We start from the raw sequence: 22,243 nt of genomic DNA, 5'->3' as shown, positions 1-22,243 counted from the left end.
CTTGAGCCACATGCGCCGCATGTGTGGAAGACAGGGTAGCGGGTGGCAAAGTCGACCAGGATGAGGATAAACCTCTTTCTACTGCAGCTGGGGACAGCTAAGAGGCTCACTAAATCAATGGCAACTAGCTAGAATGGTTCACCTATCAAGAGCATGGATTGGAGCGGGGGAAGACAGGGTGCTCCCCCATCCATTGACAAGCCAGACAAGAGGCTCAGTATTTCTGCACCTCTTGAGCGACCCTTAGCTAAAAGAAACTACGCAATAGTTGCAATAGTTGGCACCACGAGCTGATAAACATGGATCCAGGGTTTCTGAGGCAGGATGCGGGCTTTTCTCTATATAACAATCAATGCTACAATCTATACACCTCCCCTAATTTCTTTCCCCAGGTTGAGCGGCCATACTGCGGGCAAGCTCTAGGGTAGGGTCACTGAGTTGGGCTTCCCTAAACTCCTTGCGATCTGTCTCTTACCAGTCAATGTCCATAGTCTGGTCAGGTGTACTCACCGCCGTCAGCTCAGAGGAGGATGATGGAGTCTTAGAGTGTGGATTATCCTCGGGAGGCCGAAGGATCCACATCAAGGTGTTGTTTGGATTGGTTGTGGGTGATGACTGTGACAAATTGGCTGGACAGTACTTGTCGTAGGTCATTCCCCAAAATAACAGGTGAGGGGAGGCCATCCATGAGTCCCACTTCAACCTCTCCCTGGTCGCTACCCCAGTCCAGCTGCATATCTGCTAGAGGGATGTCCGAGCACTGACCTCCAGCCAGGGAGATGGTCACTTGGCGACCTGGTAAATAGTGTTCTGTTGGACAGTATGGACAATATCTGGGCTGACTAGGTGATGGAGGACCCAGTATTACAAAGTCCCTGGGCCTGGATATCACCGACCTTGACCATCTAGATGTGGAGATGGAGGTTTGCTGGTGTAGGGTGACCAATACGCCGTAGTGTATGAACAGGATATATAATTTCCTTCGCTACTGGTATATCCCAGGGATAGCATCCCTCAGACCCTGCTTGATTGTTTTGGCAGACAGGCTCCAGGCATGGGGCCCCGGCCCTGGGGACATTCTTTGTCAACGTGTCCAAGGCGCCCACATGTATAACAGCTTTGTGGGTTGGGCAAATCACAGGTACTGTTGGTAACCCTTGTCCTGGTGGCCTGCTGAGTAGCAGGATAATCCTGCTTGAGTGACTGGTGGCCTGTCTAGTCTTTGGTTGATGGGTCTTCTGGGATTGGTAGACATATTGGGTCTCCAGCGGGGTTGGTTGGCTGTAAACTTGTCAGCCAGTCGGGCTACTTGTTCTGGGGGTGTTGGGCTTCTGATCGTCTACCCACTATTGTATTTCTGGGGCCATAAGTTGGTCTCTCACAATCACCTCCCGAAGGGCAGCAGTGGAGTGGGCAGCCCTACCTAACAAATTGCATTGTGCATTTTCACCTGTTACCTTTGTGAAAATAAAAAATTGGGGATAACATTTTTGTGGGGAAAATGTGATTCTTTTTATTTTCATGGCTATTTGTTATAAACTTCTGTTAAGCACCTAGAGTTCAAGGTGCTCTCCATCATTTGGATACATTAATTGAGGGGTGTAGTTTCCAAAATGGGGCACTTTGTGGGGAGTTTCCACTGTTTAGGCACATCAGGGACTCTTCAAATGCAACATGGCATCCGCTAATGATTCCAGCCACTTTTGCGTTCCAAAAGTCAAACTACTACTTCCCTTCCGATTCCTGTCATGCGTCCAAACAGCAGTTTTCCCTCAAATATGGGGTATCTGTATACTCAGGAGAAATTGCACAACACATTTTTCAGTCCACTTTCTCCTGTTACCCTTGAGAAAATAAATAATTAGGGTTAAAAGATCATTGTTTGGAAAAAATGTGATTCTTGATTTTCATGGATCTACGTTATAAACTTCTGTGAAGCACGTGGAGGTTTAAGGTGCGCACCACACATCTAGATGCATTCCTTGAGTGGTCTAGTTTCCAAAATGGGGTGTTTTGGAGGTTTGCACAGTTTAGGCACATCAGTGGCTCTTCAAATGCGACATGGCGTTCACGCTCAATTTCAGCCATTTTTGCTTTCAAAAAGTCAAATGGTGCTCCTTCCCTTCTGAGCTCTGCCGTGCACCCAAATAGTAGTTTTGCCCCACATATGGAGTTTAGGTATACTCAGAATAAATTGCACAACAAATTTTGAGGTCAATTTTCTCCTGTTACCCTTGTGATAATAAAAAATTGGGGCTAAAAGAACATTTTTGTGGGAAAAATTTATTTTTTTATTTTCATGGCTCTACATTCTCAACTTCTGTGAAGCACCAGGGGTTTAAGGTGCTCACCACACATCTAGATACATTCCTTGAGGGGTCTATATTCCAAAATGGGGTCACTTGTGGGAGATTTCCACTGTTCAGACACGTCAGGGGCTTTCCAAACGTGACATGGTGTCAGCTCTCTATATTCCAGGCATTTTTGCGTTCAAAAACTCGAACTCGCATTCGCACTGCAGTATTAACACTAGGCCGAGTGCTATCCAATAAAACATTGGATAACACTCGTACGTGTTATACGTTTGTGTGAGCAAGCCCTTTGCATTTAGGTCTGCAAAGTAAATGCAGGGAATCAGGAAGTCTGTAGGGTACAACTTTAGTTATTAGGCTGGTGTCACACTTGCAACTGCAATGTGAGAAACTCGCGCAAGTCTCTTGCCTCAATACCTGGCACTGCCGCCGGCACTCTGGACTGGTGTGTGCGGCTGCATGTATTTCTATGCAGCTGAACGCTCCAGTCTGGACTGCCAGCGTCAGTGCTGGGTATTGAAGGGAAAGACTCACGCAAGTTTCTCGCATTGCAGTTGCAAGTGTGACACTAGCCTTAGCTGCAGTGTATTAGATCGATGTCTGAGAAGGGGGCATTGTTTTGGCAGCTTCTCCTGTACATTGTAGTATACAGTAAATTTGTTATTGCCGGTGTTGTTTAAGGCCTATAATAAGAAGAATAGTGGATCTTTAATATTAACTTGGTCAATAAAAAATAAAAAGTTGTCCGGTATTTAGATATTTAATTTTTGCGTATAGATGTTTTTATATATGTACCAACAATAATACGTTAACTGTATACTTATGTAATTTTCTTTTTCAGCTGAAATCCATAGTGAAAGTATTATTTTGAGAGATGATTTTGATTCTTACAAGCCGCAGGAATTGAACCCAAATATTTGGTAGGTGGAGTATCTATTGTCTAAAGCCTTGTAACATTATTTTCATTTTATGGTAAATATAACTGGTGCTGTAATAAAAAAAAAAAGATTACTGAATGCAGGATATATCTCCTTGGAAGCTAGAACTTATTCAGAATACTTAATAACTTAAATGGTTATTCTAAATGTGTAATAGATTTTGTAATGTTGTAGGTAAAGGCTATGTGCACCTTTGTAACCAGTTTCTCTAATGTTCTTAAAGGGAGGGTGCCGTGATTTTAGTTTTTGTATTAATAATTATTGATTATATAATCAATTATTTTCAATACAAAAGTAAATGTACCTCTTTCATACTTTTTTATTTATTCACTTTTACTTTCACCACTGGAGGCCGCCATTTTCATTAGTGTGGGTGTAAGTGTCTGGGCACGACACTTGCACTCCTCACTTACGGCAGCCATGGACATAGGAGCCAACGGTCGGACTCCGACCGTATCTCCTGCCTCTCAGCTGTGACTTGGCCACGCCCACTGAGCTGCCGCGTCACAGCTGTGAGAGGAGATCGCGGCCATTTTGTTTATTTCCCTCTGCCATCGCACACACAGCTCAGTGCGTGCGATGGCAGAAGCTGCTGCTGGGAAGCGAGGGTCCGAGGTGAGTATCTGCAGCAAGGAGCTGTGATTGCAGCCTGTACTTAGTATTACAGTACAGGCTGCAATCACTGCTCACTACCGACCTGTTCAGAGCAGAGCAGGGAGATCGTCGCACTGCTCTGCCCTGAACATGACTCAGCATTTCCTGAGAGAGGATGGAAGGTAAGTACAGGGTTTTTATTTTCTTATGCATCTACCACTGCTACCAGCCCCTATATACCACCTAGCACTGCCTGCCCCTATATACCACTGCCTGCCTGCCTCTGTATACCCCTGCCTGCCTGCCTCTGTATACCCCTGCCTGCCTGCCTCTGTATACCCCTGCCTGCCTGCCTCTGTATACCACTGCCTGCCTGCCTCTGTATACCACTGCCTGCCTCTGTATACCACTGCCTGCCTGCCTCTGTATACCACTGCCTGCCTGCCTCTGTATACCACTGCCTGCCTCTGTATACCACTGCCTGCCTGCCTCTGTATACCACTGCCTGCCTGCCTCTGTATACCCCTGCCTGCCTCTGTATACCACTGCTGCCTGCCTCTGTATACCACTGCCTGCCTGCTTCTGTATACCACTGCCTGCCTCTGTATACCACTGCCTGCCTGCCTCTGTATACCACTGCCTGCCTGCCTCTGTATACCACTGCCTGCCTGCCTCTGTATACCCCTGTCTGCCTGCCTCTGTATACCACTGCCTGCCTGCCTCTGTATACCCCTGCCTGCCTGCCTCTGTATACCCCTGCCTGCCTGCCTCTGTATACCACTGCCTGCCTCTGTATACCACTGCCTGCCTGCCTCTGTATACCCCTGCCTGCCTCTGTATACCACTGCCTGCCTGCCTCTGTATACCACTGCCTGCCTCTGTATACCACTGCCTGCCTGCCTCTGTATACCACTGCCTGACTGCCTCTGTATACCCCTGCCTGCCTCTGTATACCACTGCCTGCCTCTGTATACCACTGCTTGCCTGCCTCTGTATACGCCTGCCTGCCCCTATATACCCCTGTCTGCCTGCCTCTGTATACCCCTGTCTGCCTGCCTCTGTATACCCCTGCCTGCCTGCCTGCCTCTGTATACCACTGCCTGCCTGCCTCTGTATACCACTGCCTGCCTGCCTCTGTATACCCCTGTCTGCCTGCCTCTGTATACCACTGCCTGCCTGCCTCTGTATACCACTGCCTGCCTGCCTCTGTATACCACTGCCTGCCTGCCTCTGTATACCACTGCCTGCCTGCCTCTGTATACCCCTGCCTGCCTCTGTATACCACTGCCTGCCTGCCTCTGTATACCACTGCCTGCCTGCCTGCCTCTGTATACCCCTGCCTGCCTGCCTCTGTATACCCCTGCCTGCCTGCCTCTGTATACCCCTGCCTGCCTGCCTCTGTATACCACTGCCTGCCTGCCTCTGTATACCACTGCCTGCCTGCCTCTGTATACCACTGCTACCTCTGTCCTGTGTAGCTAATCTAGTCCTGGGTAGCTAATCCTGTCCCGTGTACTGTTTCCTCAGCAGTCAGTATCACACAGGACAGGATTAGATACATGGCTCAGCAGTCGGTATCACACAGGAGAGGATTAGATACACGGCTCAGCAGTTGGTATCACACAGGACAGGATTAGATACACGGCTCAGCAGTTGGTATCACACAGGCCAGGATTAGATACACGGCTCAGCAGTCAGTATCTAATCCTCTCCTATGCACTCTCCCCCCTGCGTGTCTTTTCCCATTGTGGTTTATTTTTTGTTGTTGTGGGAGATGTGGGAGTCGAGGATTATGCGTTCGGTATGGTTTAAAATAGATTAATAAAGGACTTTATTCTGGCCGAGTCTTTATTTACAATACAACTATAGGATTAGTAATGGATGGGTGCCTTATAGGCGCCTCTCCATTACTAAGCCGTGGGCTTGATGTCACCGGACAATATGAAGGTGACATTAACCCCACAAATATGAACCCCACTTGCTACCGCTACAGGGCAAGTGGAAATTGCCAGGCAAAGCGCCAGAAAAGGCGCATGTAAAAGGCAGCTGAGAGCTGATGTTTTTAGCCTGGGGGGGGGACAGTATCCATGGCCCCTTCCTAGGCTATTAATGTAAGCCCGCAGCTGTCTGCATAATATTTCATGGTTATTAATTATAGGGGGCCCCACGTCTTTTTTTGGGGGGTGTCCCCCATTTTAATAGCCAGTAAAGGCTATAAGTATACAGTTGCGAGCGTGTGAGTGTGAGCACACCCTCCCACCCACAGACCAGTACACTGCTCTTCTGAAATACTGTGATCCTGTCACCCTGCTCCTTCCACCATACATCTCTCACCTCCCTAGAGCAGCACAATACCATATGGATCACGTATAATGCCGATATATATATATATAATCACATAATACTCCCATAAAGACCACACATTATGCCGGGATATTATAATATATATATAATATCACACATTATGCCACCAAGTATTGTGTGATCTATGTGACGGTATTATATGTGATCTATATGGCAATATTATGTTTGATCAGTGTTGTGGAATGATGTAAAAACTATATGACGGTGGTATATGAGAACTATATTGTGGGATTATGTGTGATCTATGTGGAAGTACTAGGTGAGAATTATATGGCGGTATTATGTGTGATCTATATGGTGGTATGTGAGAACTGTATGACAGTATTGTGTGATCTATTTGATAGTATTGTGTGTGATGTATATGGCGGTATTATGTGTGATCTATATAGCGGTATTATGTGAGAACACTATGGCAGTATTATCTTCAGAAAGCGGACCCATTCTATGGTGGTTCTGGCTGAGCACTTGCACGTGGGTCTGGGGTAATAGAGGGGGCAGCATGACCTCCAGTTAGGTGCAGTCAGGGCTGGTGAGGCAGCTGAAGAGAGGGGTCTCATTTTTATCATTACTCTATGGCTACATTTCCCCCAGCGTCACCCCGGACTGCGCCTGTCGTCTCACTTTCACACATCGCCAGGACAGGATGGAGAAGACAGGATGTGAGGAGGGGATTGGGGTCTTTGCATGCAGAGTCTGGATCAGAACAGGCCATCAATCCACAGAAATGTTTCCTGGATTTCTGTAGAGCAGACGGCCCATCCATGTGTATAAAAGACTGCGTTCTATGTACAATCCTTGGCTGCTCCGCGCACTGAACAGGGTGCCCCCCATAGACCAGCACACTGCTCTCCTGAAATACTCTGTGCTGCTGTCACCCTGCTCCCTCCACCATATATCTCCCAGAATCCTTGCTGCCTGCCATCCTCGGTGACTGTCTACTTGTCAGTATAAGGCTGCGGTCACACATTCAGTATTTGGTCAGTATTTTACCTCAGTATTTGTAAGCCAAAACCATGAGTGGGTGATAAATGCAGAAGTGGTGCATATGTTTCTATTATACTTTTCCTCTAATTGCTCCACTCCTGGTTTTGGCTTACACATACTGAGGTAAAATACTGACCAAATACTGCTAGTGTGACGGCAGCCTTACTCTGCAGTCACCAACAAAATGGCTGCTCACTGGGTTCCTGAATCCTCTCATCCCTTAGCAAACACATAGAAGGGAAGGAGAGGAGTGACATCACACACGTCAGCAGACTCCGCCCATAATTACTGCAGTGCAGTAATGTGAGCTAGTTGTACACTAGGTTTTTCTGAAATTTCAGCAGCTGCTCCCCCTAGTGTTTAAAAGTGGAAATTCCAAAACTTTTCAAATTATTTTTCATATTTTACGAAATTATAAACAAATGAAAATATTTTTTAAGAAAATTTAAACATTAATTCTTTACATTTTTACAATTGCTGTAAAAAAATTTTTTTTGATGGCACCTTCCCTTTAAGCATCTAAAATGAAAAATAAATCTATCTAGCAAGTAGTCCTGAATAGAGATGGGCATACCCCTGGATGTTTGGGTCAAGTGGGTTTGGCCGAACAGGTAAAAAAAAGTTTGGTAAGGTACCAGAACAGTACCCGAACCCCATTCACTTGAATGGGGGGCCCTAACATCCAGTGTGTTCCACACTGTCATTTGCATGACAGCGCAGCAAATGCTGCCTTTCATTGGCGGTAAAAAAATTTTTTACCTCTGATCGCAGCTGTGGGCTCACACTGTCATCTGACTGGTTTTATTACACCATGTTCCAAATTATTATGCAAATGACATTTTTCTCGGATTTTCCTAAATGGTCAGTGCAAATGACAGCAGTCTAATAAAAGTCATCATCCGTTAGAGTATACATCAAATTTTATTGAAGAAACCTCCCAATGATAACAGTATAATCTCCAAAATGAATAAAAATTCAAAATACACTGTTCCAAATTATTAGGCACAGTAGAATTTCTAAACATTTGATATGTTTTAAAGAACTGAAAATGCTCATTTGTGGAATTTTCTGCATTAGGAGGTCACATTCACTGAACAAAAAAGCTATTTAACTCCAAAACATCCTAACAGGCCAAGTTACATGTTAACATAGGAACCCTTCTTTGATATCACCTTCACAATTCTTGCATCCATTGCACTTGTGAGTTTTTGAAGAGTTTCTGCTTGTATTTCTTTGCATGAAGTCAGAATAGCCTCCCAGAGCTGCTGTTTTGATGTGAACTGCCTCCCACCCTCATAGATCTTTTGCTTGATGATACTCTAAAGGTTCTTTATAGGGTTGAAGTCAGGGGAAGATGGTGGTCACACCATGAGTTTATCTCCTTTTGTGCCCATAGCAGCCAATGACTCAGAGGTATTCTTTGCAGCATGAGATGGTGCATTGTCATGCATGAAGATGATTTTGCTCCTGAAGGTATGTTTCTGCTTTTTAGACCATGGAAGAAAGTTGTCAGTCAAAAACTCCATTTACTTTACAGAGGTCATTTTCACACCTTTAGGAACTTTAAAGGGTCCTACCAGCTGTTTCCCCATGATTCCAGCCCAAAACATGACTCTTACACCTCCTTGCTGACATCACAGCCTTGCTGGGACATAGTGGCCATCTACCAACCATCCACTACTCCATCCATCTGGACCATCCAGGGTTCCTCGACACTCATCAGTAAACAAGACTGTTTGATAATTAGTCTCCATGTATGTCTGGGCCCACTGCAACCGTTTCTGCTTGTGAACACTGTTTAGGGATGGCTGAATAGTAGGTTTATGCACCACTGCAAGCCTTTGAAGGATCCTACACCTTGAGGTTCGAGGGACTCCAGAGGCACCAGCAGCTTCAAATAACTGTTTGCTGCTTTGTAATGGTATTTTGGCAGCTGCTCTCTTAATCTACTGAATTTGTCTGGCAGAAACCTTCCTCATTATGCCTTTATCTGCATGAACTCTGTCTGTGCTCTGTTTAAGTCACAAATCTCTTCACAGTATGATGATCACTCTTAAGTTTTCGTGAAATATCTAATGTTTTCATACCTTGTCCAAGGCATTGCACCATTTAACGCTTTTCAGCAGCAGAGAGATCCTTTTTATTTCCCATTTTGCTTGAAACCTGTGGCCTGCTTAATAATATGGAACATCATTTTTAAGTAGTTTTCCTTTAATTAGAATCACCTGGAAAGCTAATTATCACATGTGTTTAAGATTGATTTCAGTGATCCATTGAGTCCTGAGACACAATACCATCCTTGAGTTTATTTAAAAAAAAAAAACAATTAAAGCTTTATGACACTTAAATCCAATTTGCATAATAATTTGGAACACAGTGTAATCTTACAACCGATCAGAACCTCTGGAGTTTCTTACGCTGTCATGCAGATGACAGCACAAGAAAAACCCCGTGTTTGGGGTGCCGAATCCGAACAGTAACATGGACTTTACTGTTCGGGTTTGCCCATCTCTAGTCCTGAATTGAAACTCTGTTTTATGCTTACAGCTCCTATGTAGACTGATGTGTCACCACATATGTATCAGTTCTCAAACAAAATTTGTGGTCTAATGCTGCAGTCGTACCTCCATCCATCTGTCCCTTGCTTTAATAAATTGTCAACTACTTGGACAACTTCTTCTCATACTCCATGCTTGGCCCAAGTAAAATAAGAAAGCTTATACTCACCTCCTGTACTGGCGCCATTCCCATGATATCGGCACTCGGTCTCCCCAGGGCTCCCGTGCTGTTGCTGTTGTTGTGACACGTAATCTCAATCCCCAATCGGTGCTGGAATCATTGTCCCCCCTTCCTGTTGAATTGAACATGAAGAGGAAGTGAGAGAGCAGCTGCAGTCCAGGCTTCCTCTTCAAGTTCAATTTGTCTGAAAGTGGGGACAGTGATGCCGGCGCTGATTGGGCGCCGGGGTCACATGTCATAACAACTTCATGATAGCCCCGGGACTGCGAGTGCTGACACCACTGGAACGGCGCCAACACGGGAGGTGAGTATAGTTTTTTTCATTTTATTGGAGCCAAACATTTAGATCAAGAAGGGGTTTTCCAAGTAGTGGACAACCCCTTTAAGAGAGCGTATTAGCAATACATAGTGGGACAGATGGAAGGGTCTTTGAAAGCAGGATCAGACTATGCTGAACTTGTTTGTGGATATCATAGAGCTGCAGAGTTCTGTACATGAGATGCGGACACAAAATGGGGGAAGATTACAGACAATTAACTTGTAAAGGTCACCCTTGATGGCTATACTTTTTCACAAATGTTCATTAATAAACCAGTTATCCAGTTATTGAATATTCAGAAGTCATGACAACACTGATTGGACTCATTAAGAATTTGTATGCAAACTAGAAGTGGCTAATATCTTTATGTAGCGGTTTAAAAACAACCTTTTGTGCATAATTTTAAAGGTAAGTGAAGGATGTTGTTGCAGAGACTTCCTGTAGTGCTTCATTAGTATTATTAGAGTGAAATGAAACTGTAAGAAAATGTGAGGAATAACAGATGTTTCCCTTCCATTAAATCGTTTGGTGAGGTGAACTGGGCAGGAAAATTATCCGGTAAATGGTTGGAAATGGACCGTCTTTTCATACCTGAAAAGATAAACATGATATGTGTTAATAGATTCAGTGACATTGTGAATTACAGATAACACGAACCCTGGAGAAATCATCAAATCTTTTGCCAGGAAATGTTTAGCACATGAGAAAATGCAGGAAAAATCTGAGTCTGGAGCACAAAAGACCAATAATTGAAGGTGTATTTACCATGAGAACATGTGCTGACTTTTGCCCATGATACAGTTTTTTTATTCAGGCAAAATCCTAATTATTCTTTCCTTCCCTCTCACTCTCTGTCGATCTTCAAAAACACCAGCAATCTTTAATAAAGTCACAAAATAAAACCCCCCACCACAGATTCATATGAAAAATGCCATGAGGTAAACACAAAAAAAGTAAAATGGTTTTATGTAAAAAAAATTTTTGCCATTCTAAATGCTTTGATTATGTTAAATAGAAAAACAATGCAATATGTTTCCTAAGGCTATGTTCCCATAATGATTATTTGGTGTATTTTTGATGTTGCCAACTCTCGTTGCTCAAAAAAATGCAGCATATTTCAGTTTTAGCAAGGTGTATGGGATCTATAGAAACCTCATGAGCACTGTGATTTTAGTTTTTCACAAACTGACCTGCGGTGTGTTTTTTTTAATTCCACAACATGTCAATTTTTCTTGGGGTAAATATGCGTTTTATTCATGGATATTCGCCATAAACTTGAATGAGATATAAGTGAAAAACACATGCGTTTTTAACACATCTAATCTGCACATGGCTTTATTAATAAAATTGTATCAAAGCAACATAATGGAAAGTTTCCAAAACAAAGCAGTTTTACCATAATTAAAACATGACATACGGTACCAAAAGGAGATGACAACCTTAGCTGTAAAAAAACTAGGAAATCTCATGGAAAAAAGTGCACTCAGAAATACAATGAGAAAACACAAGCCGACTCGAGTATAAGCCGACCCAAGTATAAGCCGAGACCCCTAATTTTGCCACAAAAAAATGGGAAAACTTATTGACTCGAGTATAAGCCTAGGGTGGGAAATGCAGCAGCTACTGGTAAATTTCAAAAATAAAGATAGATACCAATAAAAGTAAAATTAATTGAGACATCAGTAGGTTACGTGTTTTTGAATATCCATATTGAATCAGAAGCGCCTTATAATGCTCCATAAAGTTCATGACGGGCCCCATAAGATGCTCCACGTTAAAATATGCCCCATATAATGCTGCATAAAAGGTTAATGATGGCCCCATAAGATGCTCCATAGAAAATTATGCCCCATATAATGCTGCACAAAGGTTGATGGCTCCATAATATGCTCAATAGAATAATATGCCCCATATGCTGCTCCATAAAGGTTGATGGCCCCATAAGATGCTCCATATAATATTATGCCCCATATAATGCTGTGCAAAGGTTGATGGCCCCATAAGATGCTCCATAGAATCTTAAACCCCATATAATGCTGCACAATGGTTGATGGCCCCATAAGATGCTCCATAGAATATAATGCCCCATATACAGTGCTGTGCAAATTAATTGGGACAAAGCATTATTTAAGTAAAATCGTAAGTTGGTTACCAGTCAGTGATTCAAACCAGTTTTAATGTATAATAAATAAATCTTGGTCAACTAGCCAGTGGAAAAAATAATTTTCAGAATTAGTATGTAACAGTGCATTATAACATTTAATTTTTTTGCTTTATCCCAATTAATTTGCACAGCACTGTAATGCTGCACAAAAGTTGATGGTCCCATAAGATGTTCCATAGAATTTTATGCCCCATATAATGCTGCACAAAGGTTGATGGCTCCATAAGATGCTCCATAAAATAATATGCCCCATATGCTGCTGCTGTGATAAAAAAAATGACATACTCACCTCTCATCGCTGGGCGCCGAGTGCCGAGGACCTGAGCAGGCGGGGACACCGGCGCGCTATGGGGGCCAGGTGCTGGAGTCTCCGCTGGATCAGGACACTGGCACTTGTGTTATTCACCTGTCCCCGTTCTACCGCTGTGCGCCGCTGTGTCTTCCTGCTCTCTGCAGTGATTGTTCAGGAAGAAGGCGCGCACTAACCACGTCATCGCGCTTTCTGACTTGAATGTTACAGACAGAAGACATGGAAGACAGAGCCCGGTGGTGGAACGGGGACAGGTGAATATCGCATGGCTTACCCTTCCCCGTCATACTCACCCCCTCCTGGCGCAGTCTCTCTGTGTGTACCTGCTTCTCCGATGGTATCCGACGTGCACCTGCAGCTTGTTCCTGTGTTCAGCGGTCACGTACTCATTAAAGCAATGAATATGCGCTCCACCCCTATGGGAGTGGAGTCACATCCATATTCATTATAATGAGCGGTACCACGTGACCGCTGAACACAAGAATTGCTGCGGGCACTGGAGACCATTGGAGAAGCAGGGAAGTGCAGAGACCGCGCCGGGAGCAGGTGAGTATGATGTGACAGCCGCCACTCCTGCCGCTCCCCCTCCCCCGCCGACCCCTTGGGACAATGACTCGAGTATAAGCTGAGAGAGGCACTTTTAGCCTAAAAAAATGGGCTGAAAATATCGGCTTATACTCGAGTATATATGGTAACCTAATTTAGCTAGTTTAGTTTTGGACACTGTATATTTTTGCTGTATCACAAACGCAGTGTCTTAGGCTACTTTCACACTAGTCTGTCGGTATGGGCCGTCTCAAACCGTCGGCCCGACGTACCGACGGACAGTGTGCTAATTAATCACAACGTGGGCAGCGGCTGCAGTCTTACGACGCATCTGCTGCCCAGTGTGATGAGCGGGGAGGAGGGGGTGGAGTTTTAGCCGCGCATGAGCGGTCGAAAATGGCGGACTCGACGCACAAAAAAACGTTACATGGAACTTTTTTTGTGCCAAAGGTCCACCAAAACACGACACATCCGTCACACGACGGATGTGATGTGTGGCCATAAGTCACAATGTGTCGCTAATGTAAGTCTTTGGGGAAAAAACGCATCCTGCAGACAACTTTGCAGGATGCGTTTTTTCTCCTAAACGACGCACTGCGACGTATGCAAAATGACGCTAGTGTGAAAGTAGCCTTACAGTTCCTTCAACGTGGATGGAATTTATGGAAATCTCATTCCCACTGTGCTTTTCTTTTATTCAGCATAAACTGACCTGCAGTATGTGTTTTAAATCAACATGTCACTTTCTCAGTGGGTACGCTGAGTTTTATGTGCAGATTGTTGCATAGATGCAGAAAATCTTCAGATAATAAACGCACATGCTTTAATAGCACATTTCCGCTGCAGAAATGCATCAGTAACTGTTGTAGTCCACACATTAGTATATCATTAAAGTTTGTCAAAGCCAAATAGCAGGAAGTATCAACAACGATGCAGCTTTGTTTAACCCATTCACGACCTTAGACATATCCATACGTCCAGGTTGGAAAGGTCTTCTCGACTTTGGACATATGGATATGTCCAGGAGATTTTATGCACACAGGAGCTTTGAGGGCGTGATCACCGCTAGGTGATCAGCTGACATGACAGCTGACATGACGCACATTAACCCTCTAAATCAGTGTTCCCCAACTCCGGTCCTCAAGAGCCACCAACAGGTCATGTTTTCAGGATTTCCTTAGTATTGCACAGGTTATTGAATGCTTGCCTGTCCAGGTGATGCAATTATCACCTGTGCAATACTAAGGAAATCCTGAAAACATGACCTGTTGGTGGCTCTTGAGGACCGGAGTTGGGGAACACTGCTCTAAATGCTGCGCTCAATATCGACCACAGCAGTTAGAAGGCAGAGAGAGTGAGAGGGCTCCCTCTGCCCTCCAATCGACACCCCCTGTGACGTCATCGCAAGGGGCTGATCGTTGCAGTGGTGACCCAATGTTATCATAACGAAATCCAGACCACTAGGGCTAGCAAGTTAATTAGATCGTGCACTGTTCATGATCTAACTAAATTGTGTCATTGCAACACAAAGCATAGCAATGATCCTGCATTGCTATGATTTATAACTGTGATCAGAACTGTGAAAATGGAAGTCCCATAGGGGTTCTAAGTAGAAAAGTTAAAAAAAGAGAAAATATTTTTTAAAAATAAAATAATGATTTAAAAAAAATTGTACCCATAAATAAATATTTTTATGAAAAAAAGTACAAATATTTTGTATCGCCACATCCGGAACAACCCAACCTATAAAACTCTCCTATCAGTTAATCCCCTAAGTGAACAGCCTAAAAAATTATAAAAAAATATGCTTTTTCATCATACCACTGAACAAAAAGTGGAATAAAACGTGATCAAAAAGATGAATATAAATAAAAATGGTATCGCTATACAATGCAATACAGCTCCATCAGTTGAAAAATAAAAAAGTTATAAATCTCACAATAAAGCAATATAAAAACATTTTTTTTCTATAAAATAGTCTTTATTGTGTAAAAGCGGCAAAACATAAATAATTATGTAAATGTGATATTACTGTAATTGTACTGACCCAAAGAATAATGCTGCTTTATCAATTTTACCCCTTGCGGAACTACATAAAATAAACAGTTCCTGAATTGTTTTATTTTTTGTTCATTCTGCTTCCCAAAAATCAAAATAGAAAGCTATCAAAAAATGTCATGTGCCTGAAAATGGTACTAGTAAAAACGTCAACTCATTCCGCCAAAAAAAAAAACTCACATGACTCTGTCACCAGAACTATGGAAAAATGATATCTCTCAAAATATGGCAATGCAAAAACTTGTTTTGCAAAAAAAAAAATGTGTTAGTATGTGACAGCAAGTAAGCATAGAAAACCAAAATAAATCTGGTATCGCTGTAATTAGAGTGACTCAAAGAATAAACTCGTCTAATCACCGCATTTGATTGCTTTATTCTGCCTCCCATAGATCACAGTATGGCTCGGCTCACATTTATCCTGTGCTCTGTGCTGAGAGCTTACACCAGTATTTTCATGTAAATCTCTGAATTACATGATTCAGGCGGAGCCTGCAATGAAAAATTCCCTTTAATGAGGCAGATGGACACAATGTGGCGTGCATAAAGGTGCCATCAGCAAAATTTTTGTGCACCTCTGAAAAGAATAACAACACAACAGAGGCCAGACGAAGTCCGGAGTAACTATGCTGGCTCATTATAGTGAATGGATCCCTCGGGGGTTTCATCTGAATCACGTCATCCGGAGATTTACAGTAGATGGAAATTCTGATAAAAGTGCTCAGCGTAGAACGTTGGATAAATGTGATCCCAAAAGTTATGTAAAATGTTCCCAAATAAAGCCTCACCTCAATCCACAAAAGAAAGCATGTCCCTACTCAGGTCCGTCATCTGCTAAAGGAAATATGGGGGCTTCCACGTTACTGGTAGTACAAGGGCTCTGAAAAATCACTATGACTCCTCGACCCCGAAGAGAAATCCAGCAAATTCTGTACTCCCAAATCCAGAAGCTCACTTCCCTCCTGAGCCTCACAGTGTGTCTAAACCACATTTAGCCTCCACGTGTTTGGCATTTCTATAGTGATGAGAGCCCACTTAATTTACAGGTGCAAGTCTCCAGAAGCACTTAATGTACTGGGCACTACAACGTGCAGGACACTAAAATGTATGGGCACTACAATAGCAGATTTGCAATCTTCACTCAGCAACATTCACTTCTGCTTGCTTCTGGAAACCATTCATGGTGTCAAAATCATCATTACATTTGTAGATAAATTCCCAAAGGGGTAAAATTTCCAAAATGAGGGCGCTTGAGGATGTATTCTGCTCTTCTATCACTTAGGGGCTCTATATACGGAGTCTGCAAACTATTCTAAGAAAATATGGTCTCAAAGAGTCAAATAGCACTCTGTGACGCAAATAACACTCCATCCTTTGCAAGTCTGCTCGACCTGCGGCTAAGCGGTACTGTACATATGGGGTATTTCCATTTTCATCAGAAATTGTGTGACAAATTTTGGTACCATTTATACCCATTTCCTCTTGTGAAAATTTAAAATCTGGTGCTAAAACAAAATTTTTGTGGTAAAAATTTAATTATTTTTTCTTCACTGCCCAATGGTATAAAATTCTGTGACACTCCCATGTTGTCAATATGATCACTGGACCCTTAGATGAATTCATTGAGAGATGTAGTTTGTTAAATCGGGTCACTTATGGGGGTTCTGCTATTATGGCACCTCAGGGGCTATCCCAGTGGATCTTGGCACCTGCAAAGAGTTTCCCATGGTGTTTGCGGTGATCTCATTGAAGTCACCGCAGTTCATCATAGCACTCACAGTGAAGTAAGGAAATGCAGCTTCAATGACTGGTGGTGGTGAACTCTATCACATCACCGCTAGTCACTGATGCTGCGCTCAGAGCACATCATTGTGTCCTAGTTTACAGCCTGGACGCTCGCATCATGGCACCGTCCAGGTTATAAACCAGTTATCGCAGCGATGGATTACAGTGTGGGACAGTATGGATTGTCATCACTTTGGACATTTGAGGAATATGGTTGTTTATTATTTTTCTTTTGTTACAGAGGACAAGGGCTTCAATGGAATGGACGTAAGGTGAGTATATGGTTGTTTATTATTTTCTGTGTTTTACAGTGGACAAGTTCTTTAAAGGAATGGACATAAGGTGAGTATAACTTTGTTTTTGATCACAAGTTCTGATGCCTTTCTGCTCGGATTATTGTAGTGACCGGATGCAGCTGGAGTGAGGGACAGAATTAGACTGCACACTCTGCAAACAAAAGCCTCTTTGTGCACTCCTCTCGTGTCTCAGTGGGAGTACTGAGCCAGAAAGCTGCTGTGTGTACTCTTCAACCATATATGTGGGAGTACTGTGCCATAAAGCCACTATATGTACTCAGCATCCCTGCCTGTGGGAGTACTGTGACTTGAAGTTTCTTTGTATACTCTTCAACCCTGCCTATGAAAGTACTGTGCCTTTAAGCCTCTGTGTGTACTGTGCAAACCTGCCTGTGGGGTACTGGTCCAAAAAGCCTCTGTGACAAAAGATGCAACTCACAGACAGAATCAGCATGGCAAAACTATAAACATACATTATATAATGCAAAAATTTAAAGGCATAATCCTAGCCAGCTGACTCTTAATGAACATAAAGAAACGGACTGGTCGCTAACCATACATGTATAAGGGGGAGAGGCAACGAAGCCAGAACAAAACGACCACAGTCCATATATGTATTAATATGAAAAAGTTCTTTATTTAAGGCAATAAATAGAACAGTAAGGAAAACGAATTAAAAGGTGGTGCAAGCGGAAAACATCCATTGCACAAAGGTACAAAAGACAAGCAAGTGTGAACGGACACTGAGAACCCCCACATCAGACCCCATAGTACTATACACCAAGGGACAGTCACATTAGTAGTAAAAAAACAACCGATATAAAGTAGATTGTCACTATAAATGTAAGTCTGAATTTGCAGACTACAAAGAAACAATAGGTATAAGTCAAGTGTAGATAGATTTGTAGCAGCATATTAGGATATATAGAATTATCAATCAGCTCCACCTGGATAAAAAATGGAGACGTTACATACCACAGCTGCAAGGTGTGAGGGTTCACAGGGGCCGCGCACCCCCCCCAAAAAGCCTCTATGTACTCTGCAGCCATGTCTGTACCAGTAGTGTGCCTAAAAAATAATTATACTCTGCAGCCTTGTTTTTGCCATTTGTGGGCCAAAAAATTCACTTTACTGTACCGCTGTGTCTATACAAGCAGTGTGCCAATAAAAATATTCTCCTCTGCAGCTGTGTCTTTCCCATTTTGGTCAAAAAAATTATTCTAGTCCGCAGCTCTGTCATGGCAATTTTTAGTCCCCAAAAATAATTCCACTCTGCAGCTGTTTTTTTGCGAGTACTGTGTCTAACAATAATTCTCTTCTACTGTCTTTGCCATTTGTGGGCCAAAAAAATTATTTTACTGCTATGTCTACAGTTGATACCAGAAGTTTACATACACTATATAAAAAGACACATATGCATGTTTTTCTCAATATCTGACATGAAATAATAAAGAATATAGCTTTCCCGTTTTAGGACAGTTAGGATTACCATTATAATATTTGTCAAATGCCAGAATAATGAGAGAGAGAAAGAATGTTTTAAGACATTTTTATTACTTACTGCAAAGTCAAAAGTTTACATACACTAAGATTACAATGCCTTTAAACAATTCTGAACTGCCCACATGATGATATCATGTGTTTGGAAGCTTCTGATAAGTTTTTTGATAATATCTGAGCAAATTAGAGACACACCTCTGGATGTATTTTAATGCACACCTGAAACACACTGCTTCTTTGTGTAGCATCATGGGAAAGTCTCGAGAAATCAGCCAAGATATCAGGAAGAGTATTGTGGACTTGCACATGTCTGGCTCATCCTTGGGTACAATGTCAAGATACCTGAAAGTGCCTTGTTCATCTGTACAAACAATTATTCGCAAATACAAAGATGGAAATCTCCAGCCATTTTACCACTCAGGAAGGAGATGGGTTCTGTGTCCCAGAGATGAATGTGCTTTGTTCCGACATGTGCATATCAACCCAAGGACAAAAGCAAAATACCTTGTGAAGATGATGGTGGAAGCTGGTAAGATTGTGTCAATATCCACAGTCAGGGCTGCCACTAGAAATTTCGGGGCCCCATACTGGCAAATTTTTCGGGGCCCCCTTGAGACTCCGCCCAGCCTCCACCCCAGCCCCGCCTCCACGCTCCACCCCTCAAACTGTCCACAGTCCCACCGCTCTCGGAAAAACTCCACTTCTCACCAATCACACATTGAGGGTACGTGTCCACCTTCAGGATGGCCGGCGGTTGCGTCGGAGCGGCAAACCCGCTCGGCGCTAAGCCCCGCCCCCTCCTGTGACGCGATGATGCCGGATGTGTTCATTGCACACATCCGGGATCATCGCACCCCACACATAGGGCCCTGTATTATAGCTTGCGGCGGCGCAGCTGCTGCAAGGAACACGGACATGCTGCGATCTTAAAAGAAGCGCCGCATGTCCGGAGTCGCAGGGCCGCCGGGTGCGTGTTACCACGCATAGTGGAGACGGGATTTCATAAAATCCCCTTCACTATGCTGGAACATCTGGACGCTGCGTGTTTGACGCTGTGGCCCCACGCAGCGTCAAACACGCAGCGTTTACTTAACGTGGACACATACCCTAACAGTTCCCATCACCAGATCACACATATAGCCGGCAGCTTTTGTTTTGGCCAAAAGATTTTGTAAGCCGCCACCATAACACGGTAGACTCTTTTGGTGAGGCCCTACTCTGCTGTAACCTATTAAATATTTGTTAAAATATGCAATACAATTTAGGTATATTTTTATTTATTTTTAAATTTTTAAAATGACCAATAATATCACATAAAAAGAACAAATACCGCTACACCATGACCAGATGACATATTACCACCACAGTGATCGAATAATATCACATACAAGGGACAAATACCGCAACACCATGTCCAGACCGCATATTACCACCACAGTGATCGAATAATATCACATACAAGGGACAAATACCGCAACACCATGACCAGACCACATATTACCACCACATAGTAACTGAATACTACAATTCTGATCAGTAATAAAAAAAAGCACCACACTATCACCATAAGTGCCATTATACACAGGAGATCTGTACTTAGTATGCAGTGTCTGTGTACAGATAATACAGTGATCACTAGTGAAATTATACACAGGAGCTCTGTATATAGTATACAGTGTATAGTGTCAATGTATAGGTATCACTGACTTACCAGTGATGTCTCTAGGTGAAGTCCTTCATCTTTCATCCAGCACAGACCGCCATCATGTCTTCCAGCCAGGACTCGTCTCTGCAGGAAATAACAGAGTTATCTCGAGCTCCGCTTGTAGAACACATTACTTAATTTTTCCCAACTTCTACATTACACCGCATAAAGAAAAAGAGGCGACATAGTGTCACTCTACACAGTAACAGGACCGCCCCCTCATTTAAAACAGTGTCCTCAAAAAATAAATACATTACTGCAGTAATAATATCCCTTAATTAGTCTCTATGGTAATAATATTCCCCATCCTGGCCCCCGTGTGTCTCATTCCTGGCTCCAGCCATATGTTCTCCCATCCTGCCCTCATGAGTATCCTTTCTGCACCATATGATCTCCCCATCCTGCCCCATCTGTCTCCATCGTATCCATCCTGCCCCATGATCCTGCACAATCTGTCTCCAATTCTGCCCCCAGTGTCTCCAATCATGCCTCCTGTGTCTCCAATCCTTCCCCATCTGTCTCCAGTCATGCCCCCATGTCTTTCATCATACCCCATATCTCCATTCTGCCCCTGTGTCCAGCATACTGCCCCTGTGTCCAGCATTAGAGCCCCTGTGTCCAGCATCATTCATAGCCCCTGTGTCCAGCATCATAACCCCTGTGTCCAGCATCTCTGCCCCTGTGTCCAGCATCTCTGCCCCTGTGTCCAGCATCTCTGCCCCTGTGTCCAGCATCTCTGCCCGTGTCCAGCGGCAGCATCTCTGCCCCTGTGTCCAGCATCTCTGCCCCTGTGTCCAGCATCTCTGCCCCTGTGTCCAGCATCTCTACCCCTGTGTCCAGCATACTGCCCGTGTCCAGCATACTGCCCCTGTGTCCAGCATACTGCCCCTGTTTCCAGCATCTCTGCCCCTTTGTCCAGCATACTGCCCCTTTGTCCAGCATCTCTGCCCTGTGTCCAGCATCTCTGCCCCTTTGTCCAGCATTCTGCCCCGTGTCCAGCATCTCTGCCCCTTTGTCCAGCATTCTGCCCCTTTGTCCAGCATCTCTGCCCCTTTGTCCAGCATTCTGCCCCGTGTCCAGCATCTCTGCCCCTTTGTCCAGCATTCTGCCCCCTGTGTCCAGCATTCTGCCCCCTGTGTCCAGCATTCTGCCCCCTGTGTCCAGCATCTCTGCCCCTTTGTCCAGCATTCTGCCCCCTGTGTCCAGCATTCTGCCCCCTGTGTCCAGCATACTGCCCCCTGTGTCCAGCATCTCTGCCCCCTGTGTCCAGCATCTCTGCCCCCCGTGTCCAGCATCTCTGCCCCGTGTCCAGCATCTCTGCCCCCTGTGTCCAGCATCTCTGCCCCCTGTGTCCAGCATCTCTGCCCCCTGTGTCCAGCATCTCTGCCCCCTGTGTCCAGCATCTCTGCCCCCTGTGTCCAGCATCTCTGCCCCCTGTGTCCAGCATCTCTGCCCCCTGTGTCCAGCATCTCTGCCCCCTGTGACCAGCATACTGCCCCCTGTGTCCAGCATCTCTGCCCCCTGTGTCCAGCATCTCTGCCCCCTGTGTCCAGCATCTCTGCCCCCTGTGTCCAGCATCTCTGCCCCCTGTGTCCAGCATCTCTGCCCCCTGTGTCCAGCATCTCTGCCCCC

The 22,243-nt window shown here is 44.1% G+C and overlaps 1 protein-coding gene across 4 annotated transcripts in view; it reads left to right on the top strand.

Annotated features, from left to right (window-relative positions):
- RELN (reelin) overlaps positions 1-22,243 on the top strand; it is a 1,394,857-nt gene that overhangs the window by 600,802 nt on the left and 771,812 nt on the right. For all 4 annotated transcript variants that reach the window (XM_077264737.1, XM_077264736.1, XM_077264735.1 and 1 more), the window contains exon 6: positions 3,154-3,232. In XM_077264737.1, the coding sequence (XP_077120852.1) occupies positions 3,154-3,232 (79 nt within the window). The remainder of the gene's footprint in view (positions 1-3,153; positions 3,233-22,243) is intronic.

Source organism: Ranitomeya variabilis, chromosome 5 (assembly GCF_051348905.1).
Source record: "Ranitomeya variabilis isolate aRanVar5 chromosome 5, aRanVar5.hap1, whole genome shotgun sequence".
Taxonomy (NCBI): Eukaryota; Metazoa; Chordata; class Amphibia; order Anura; family Dendrobatidae; genus Ranitomeya; species Ranitomeya variabilis.
The sequence above is the reverse complement of the archived record's forward strand: the minus strand, read 5'-3'. Positions and strand labels throughout refer to the sequence as shown.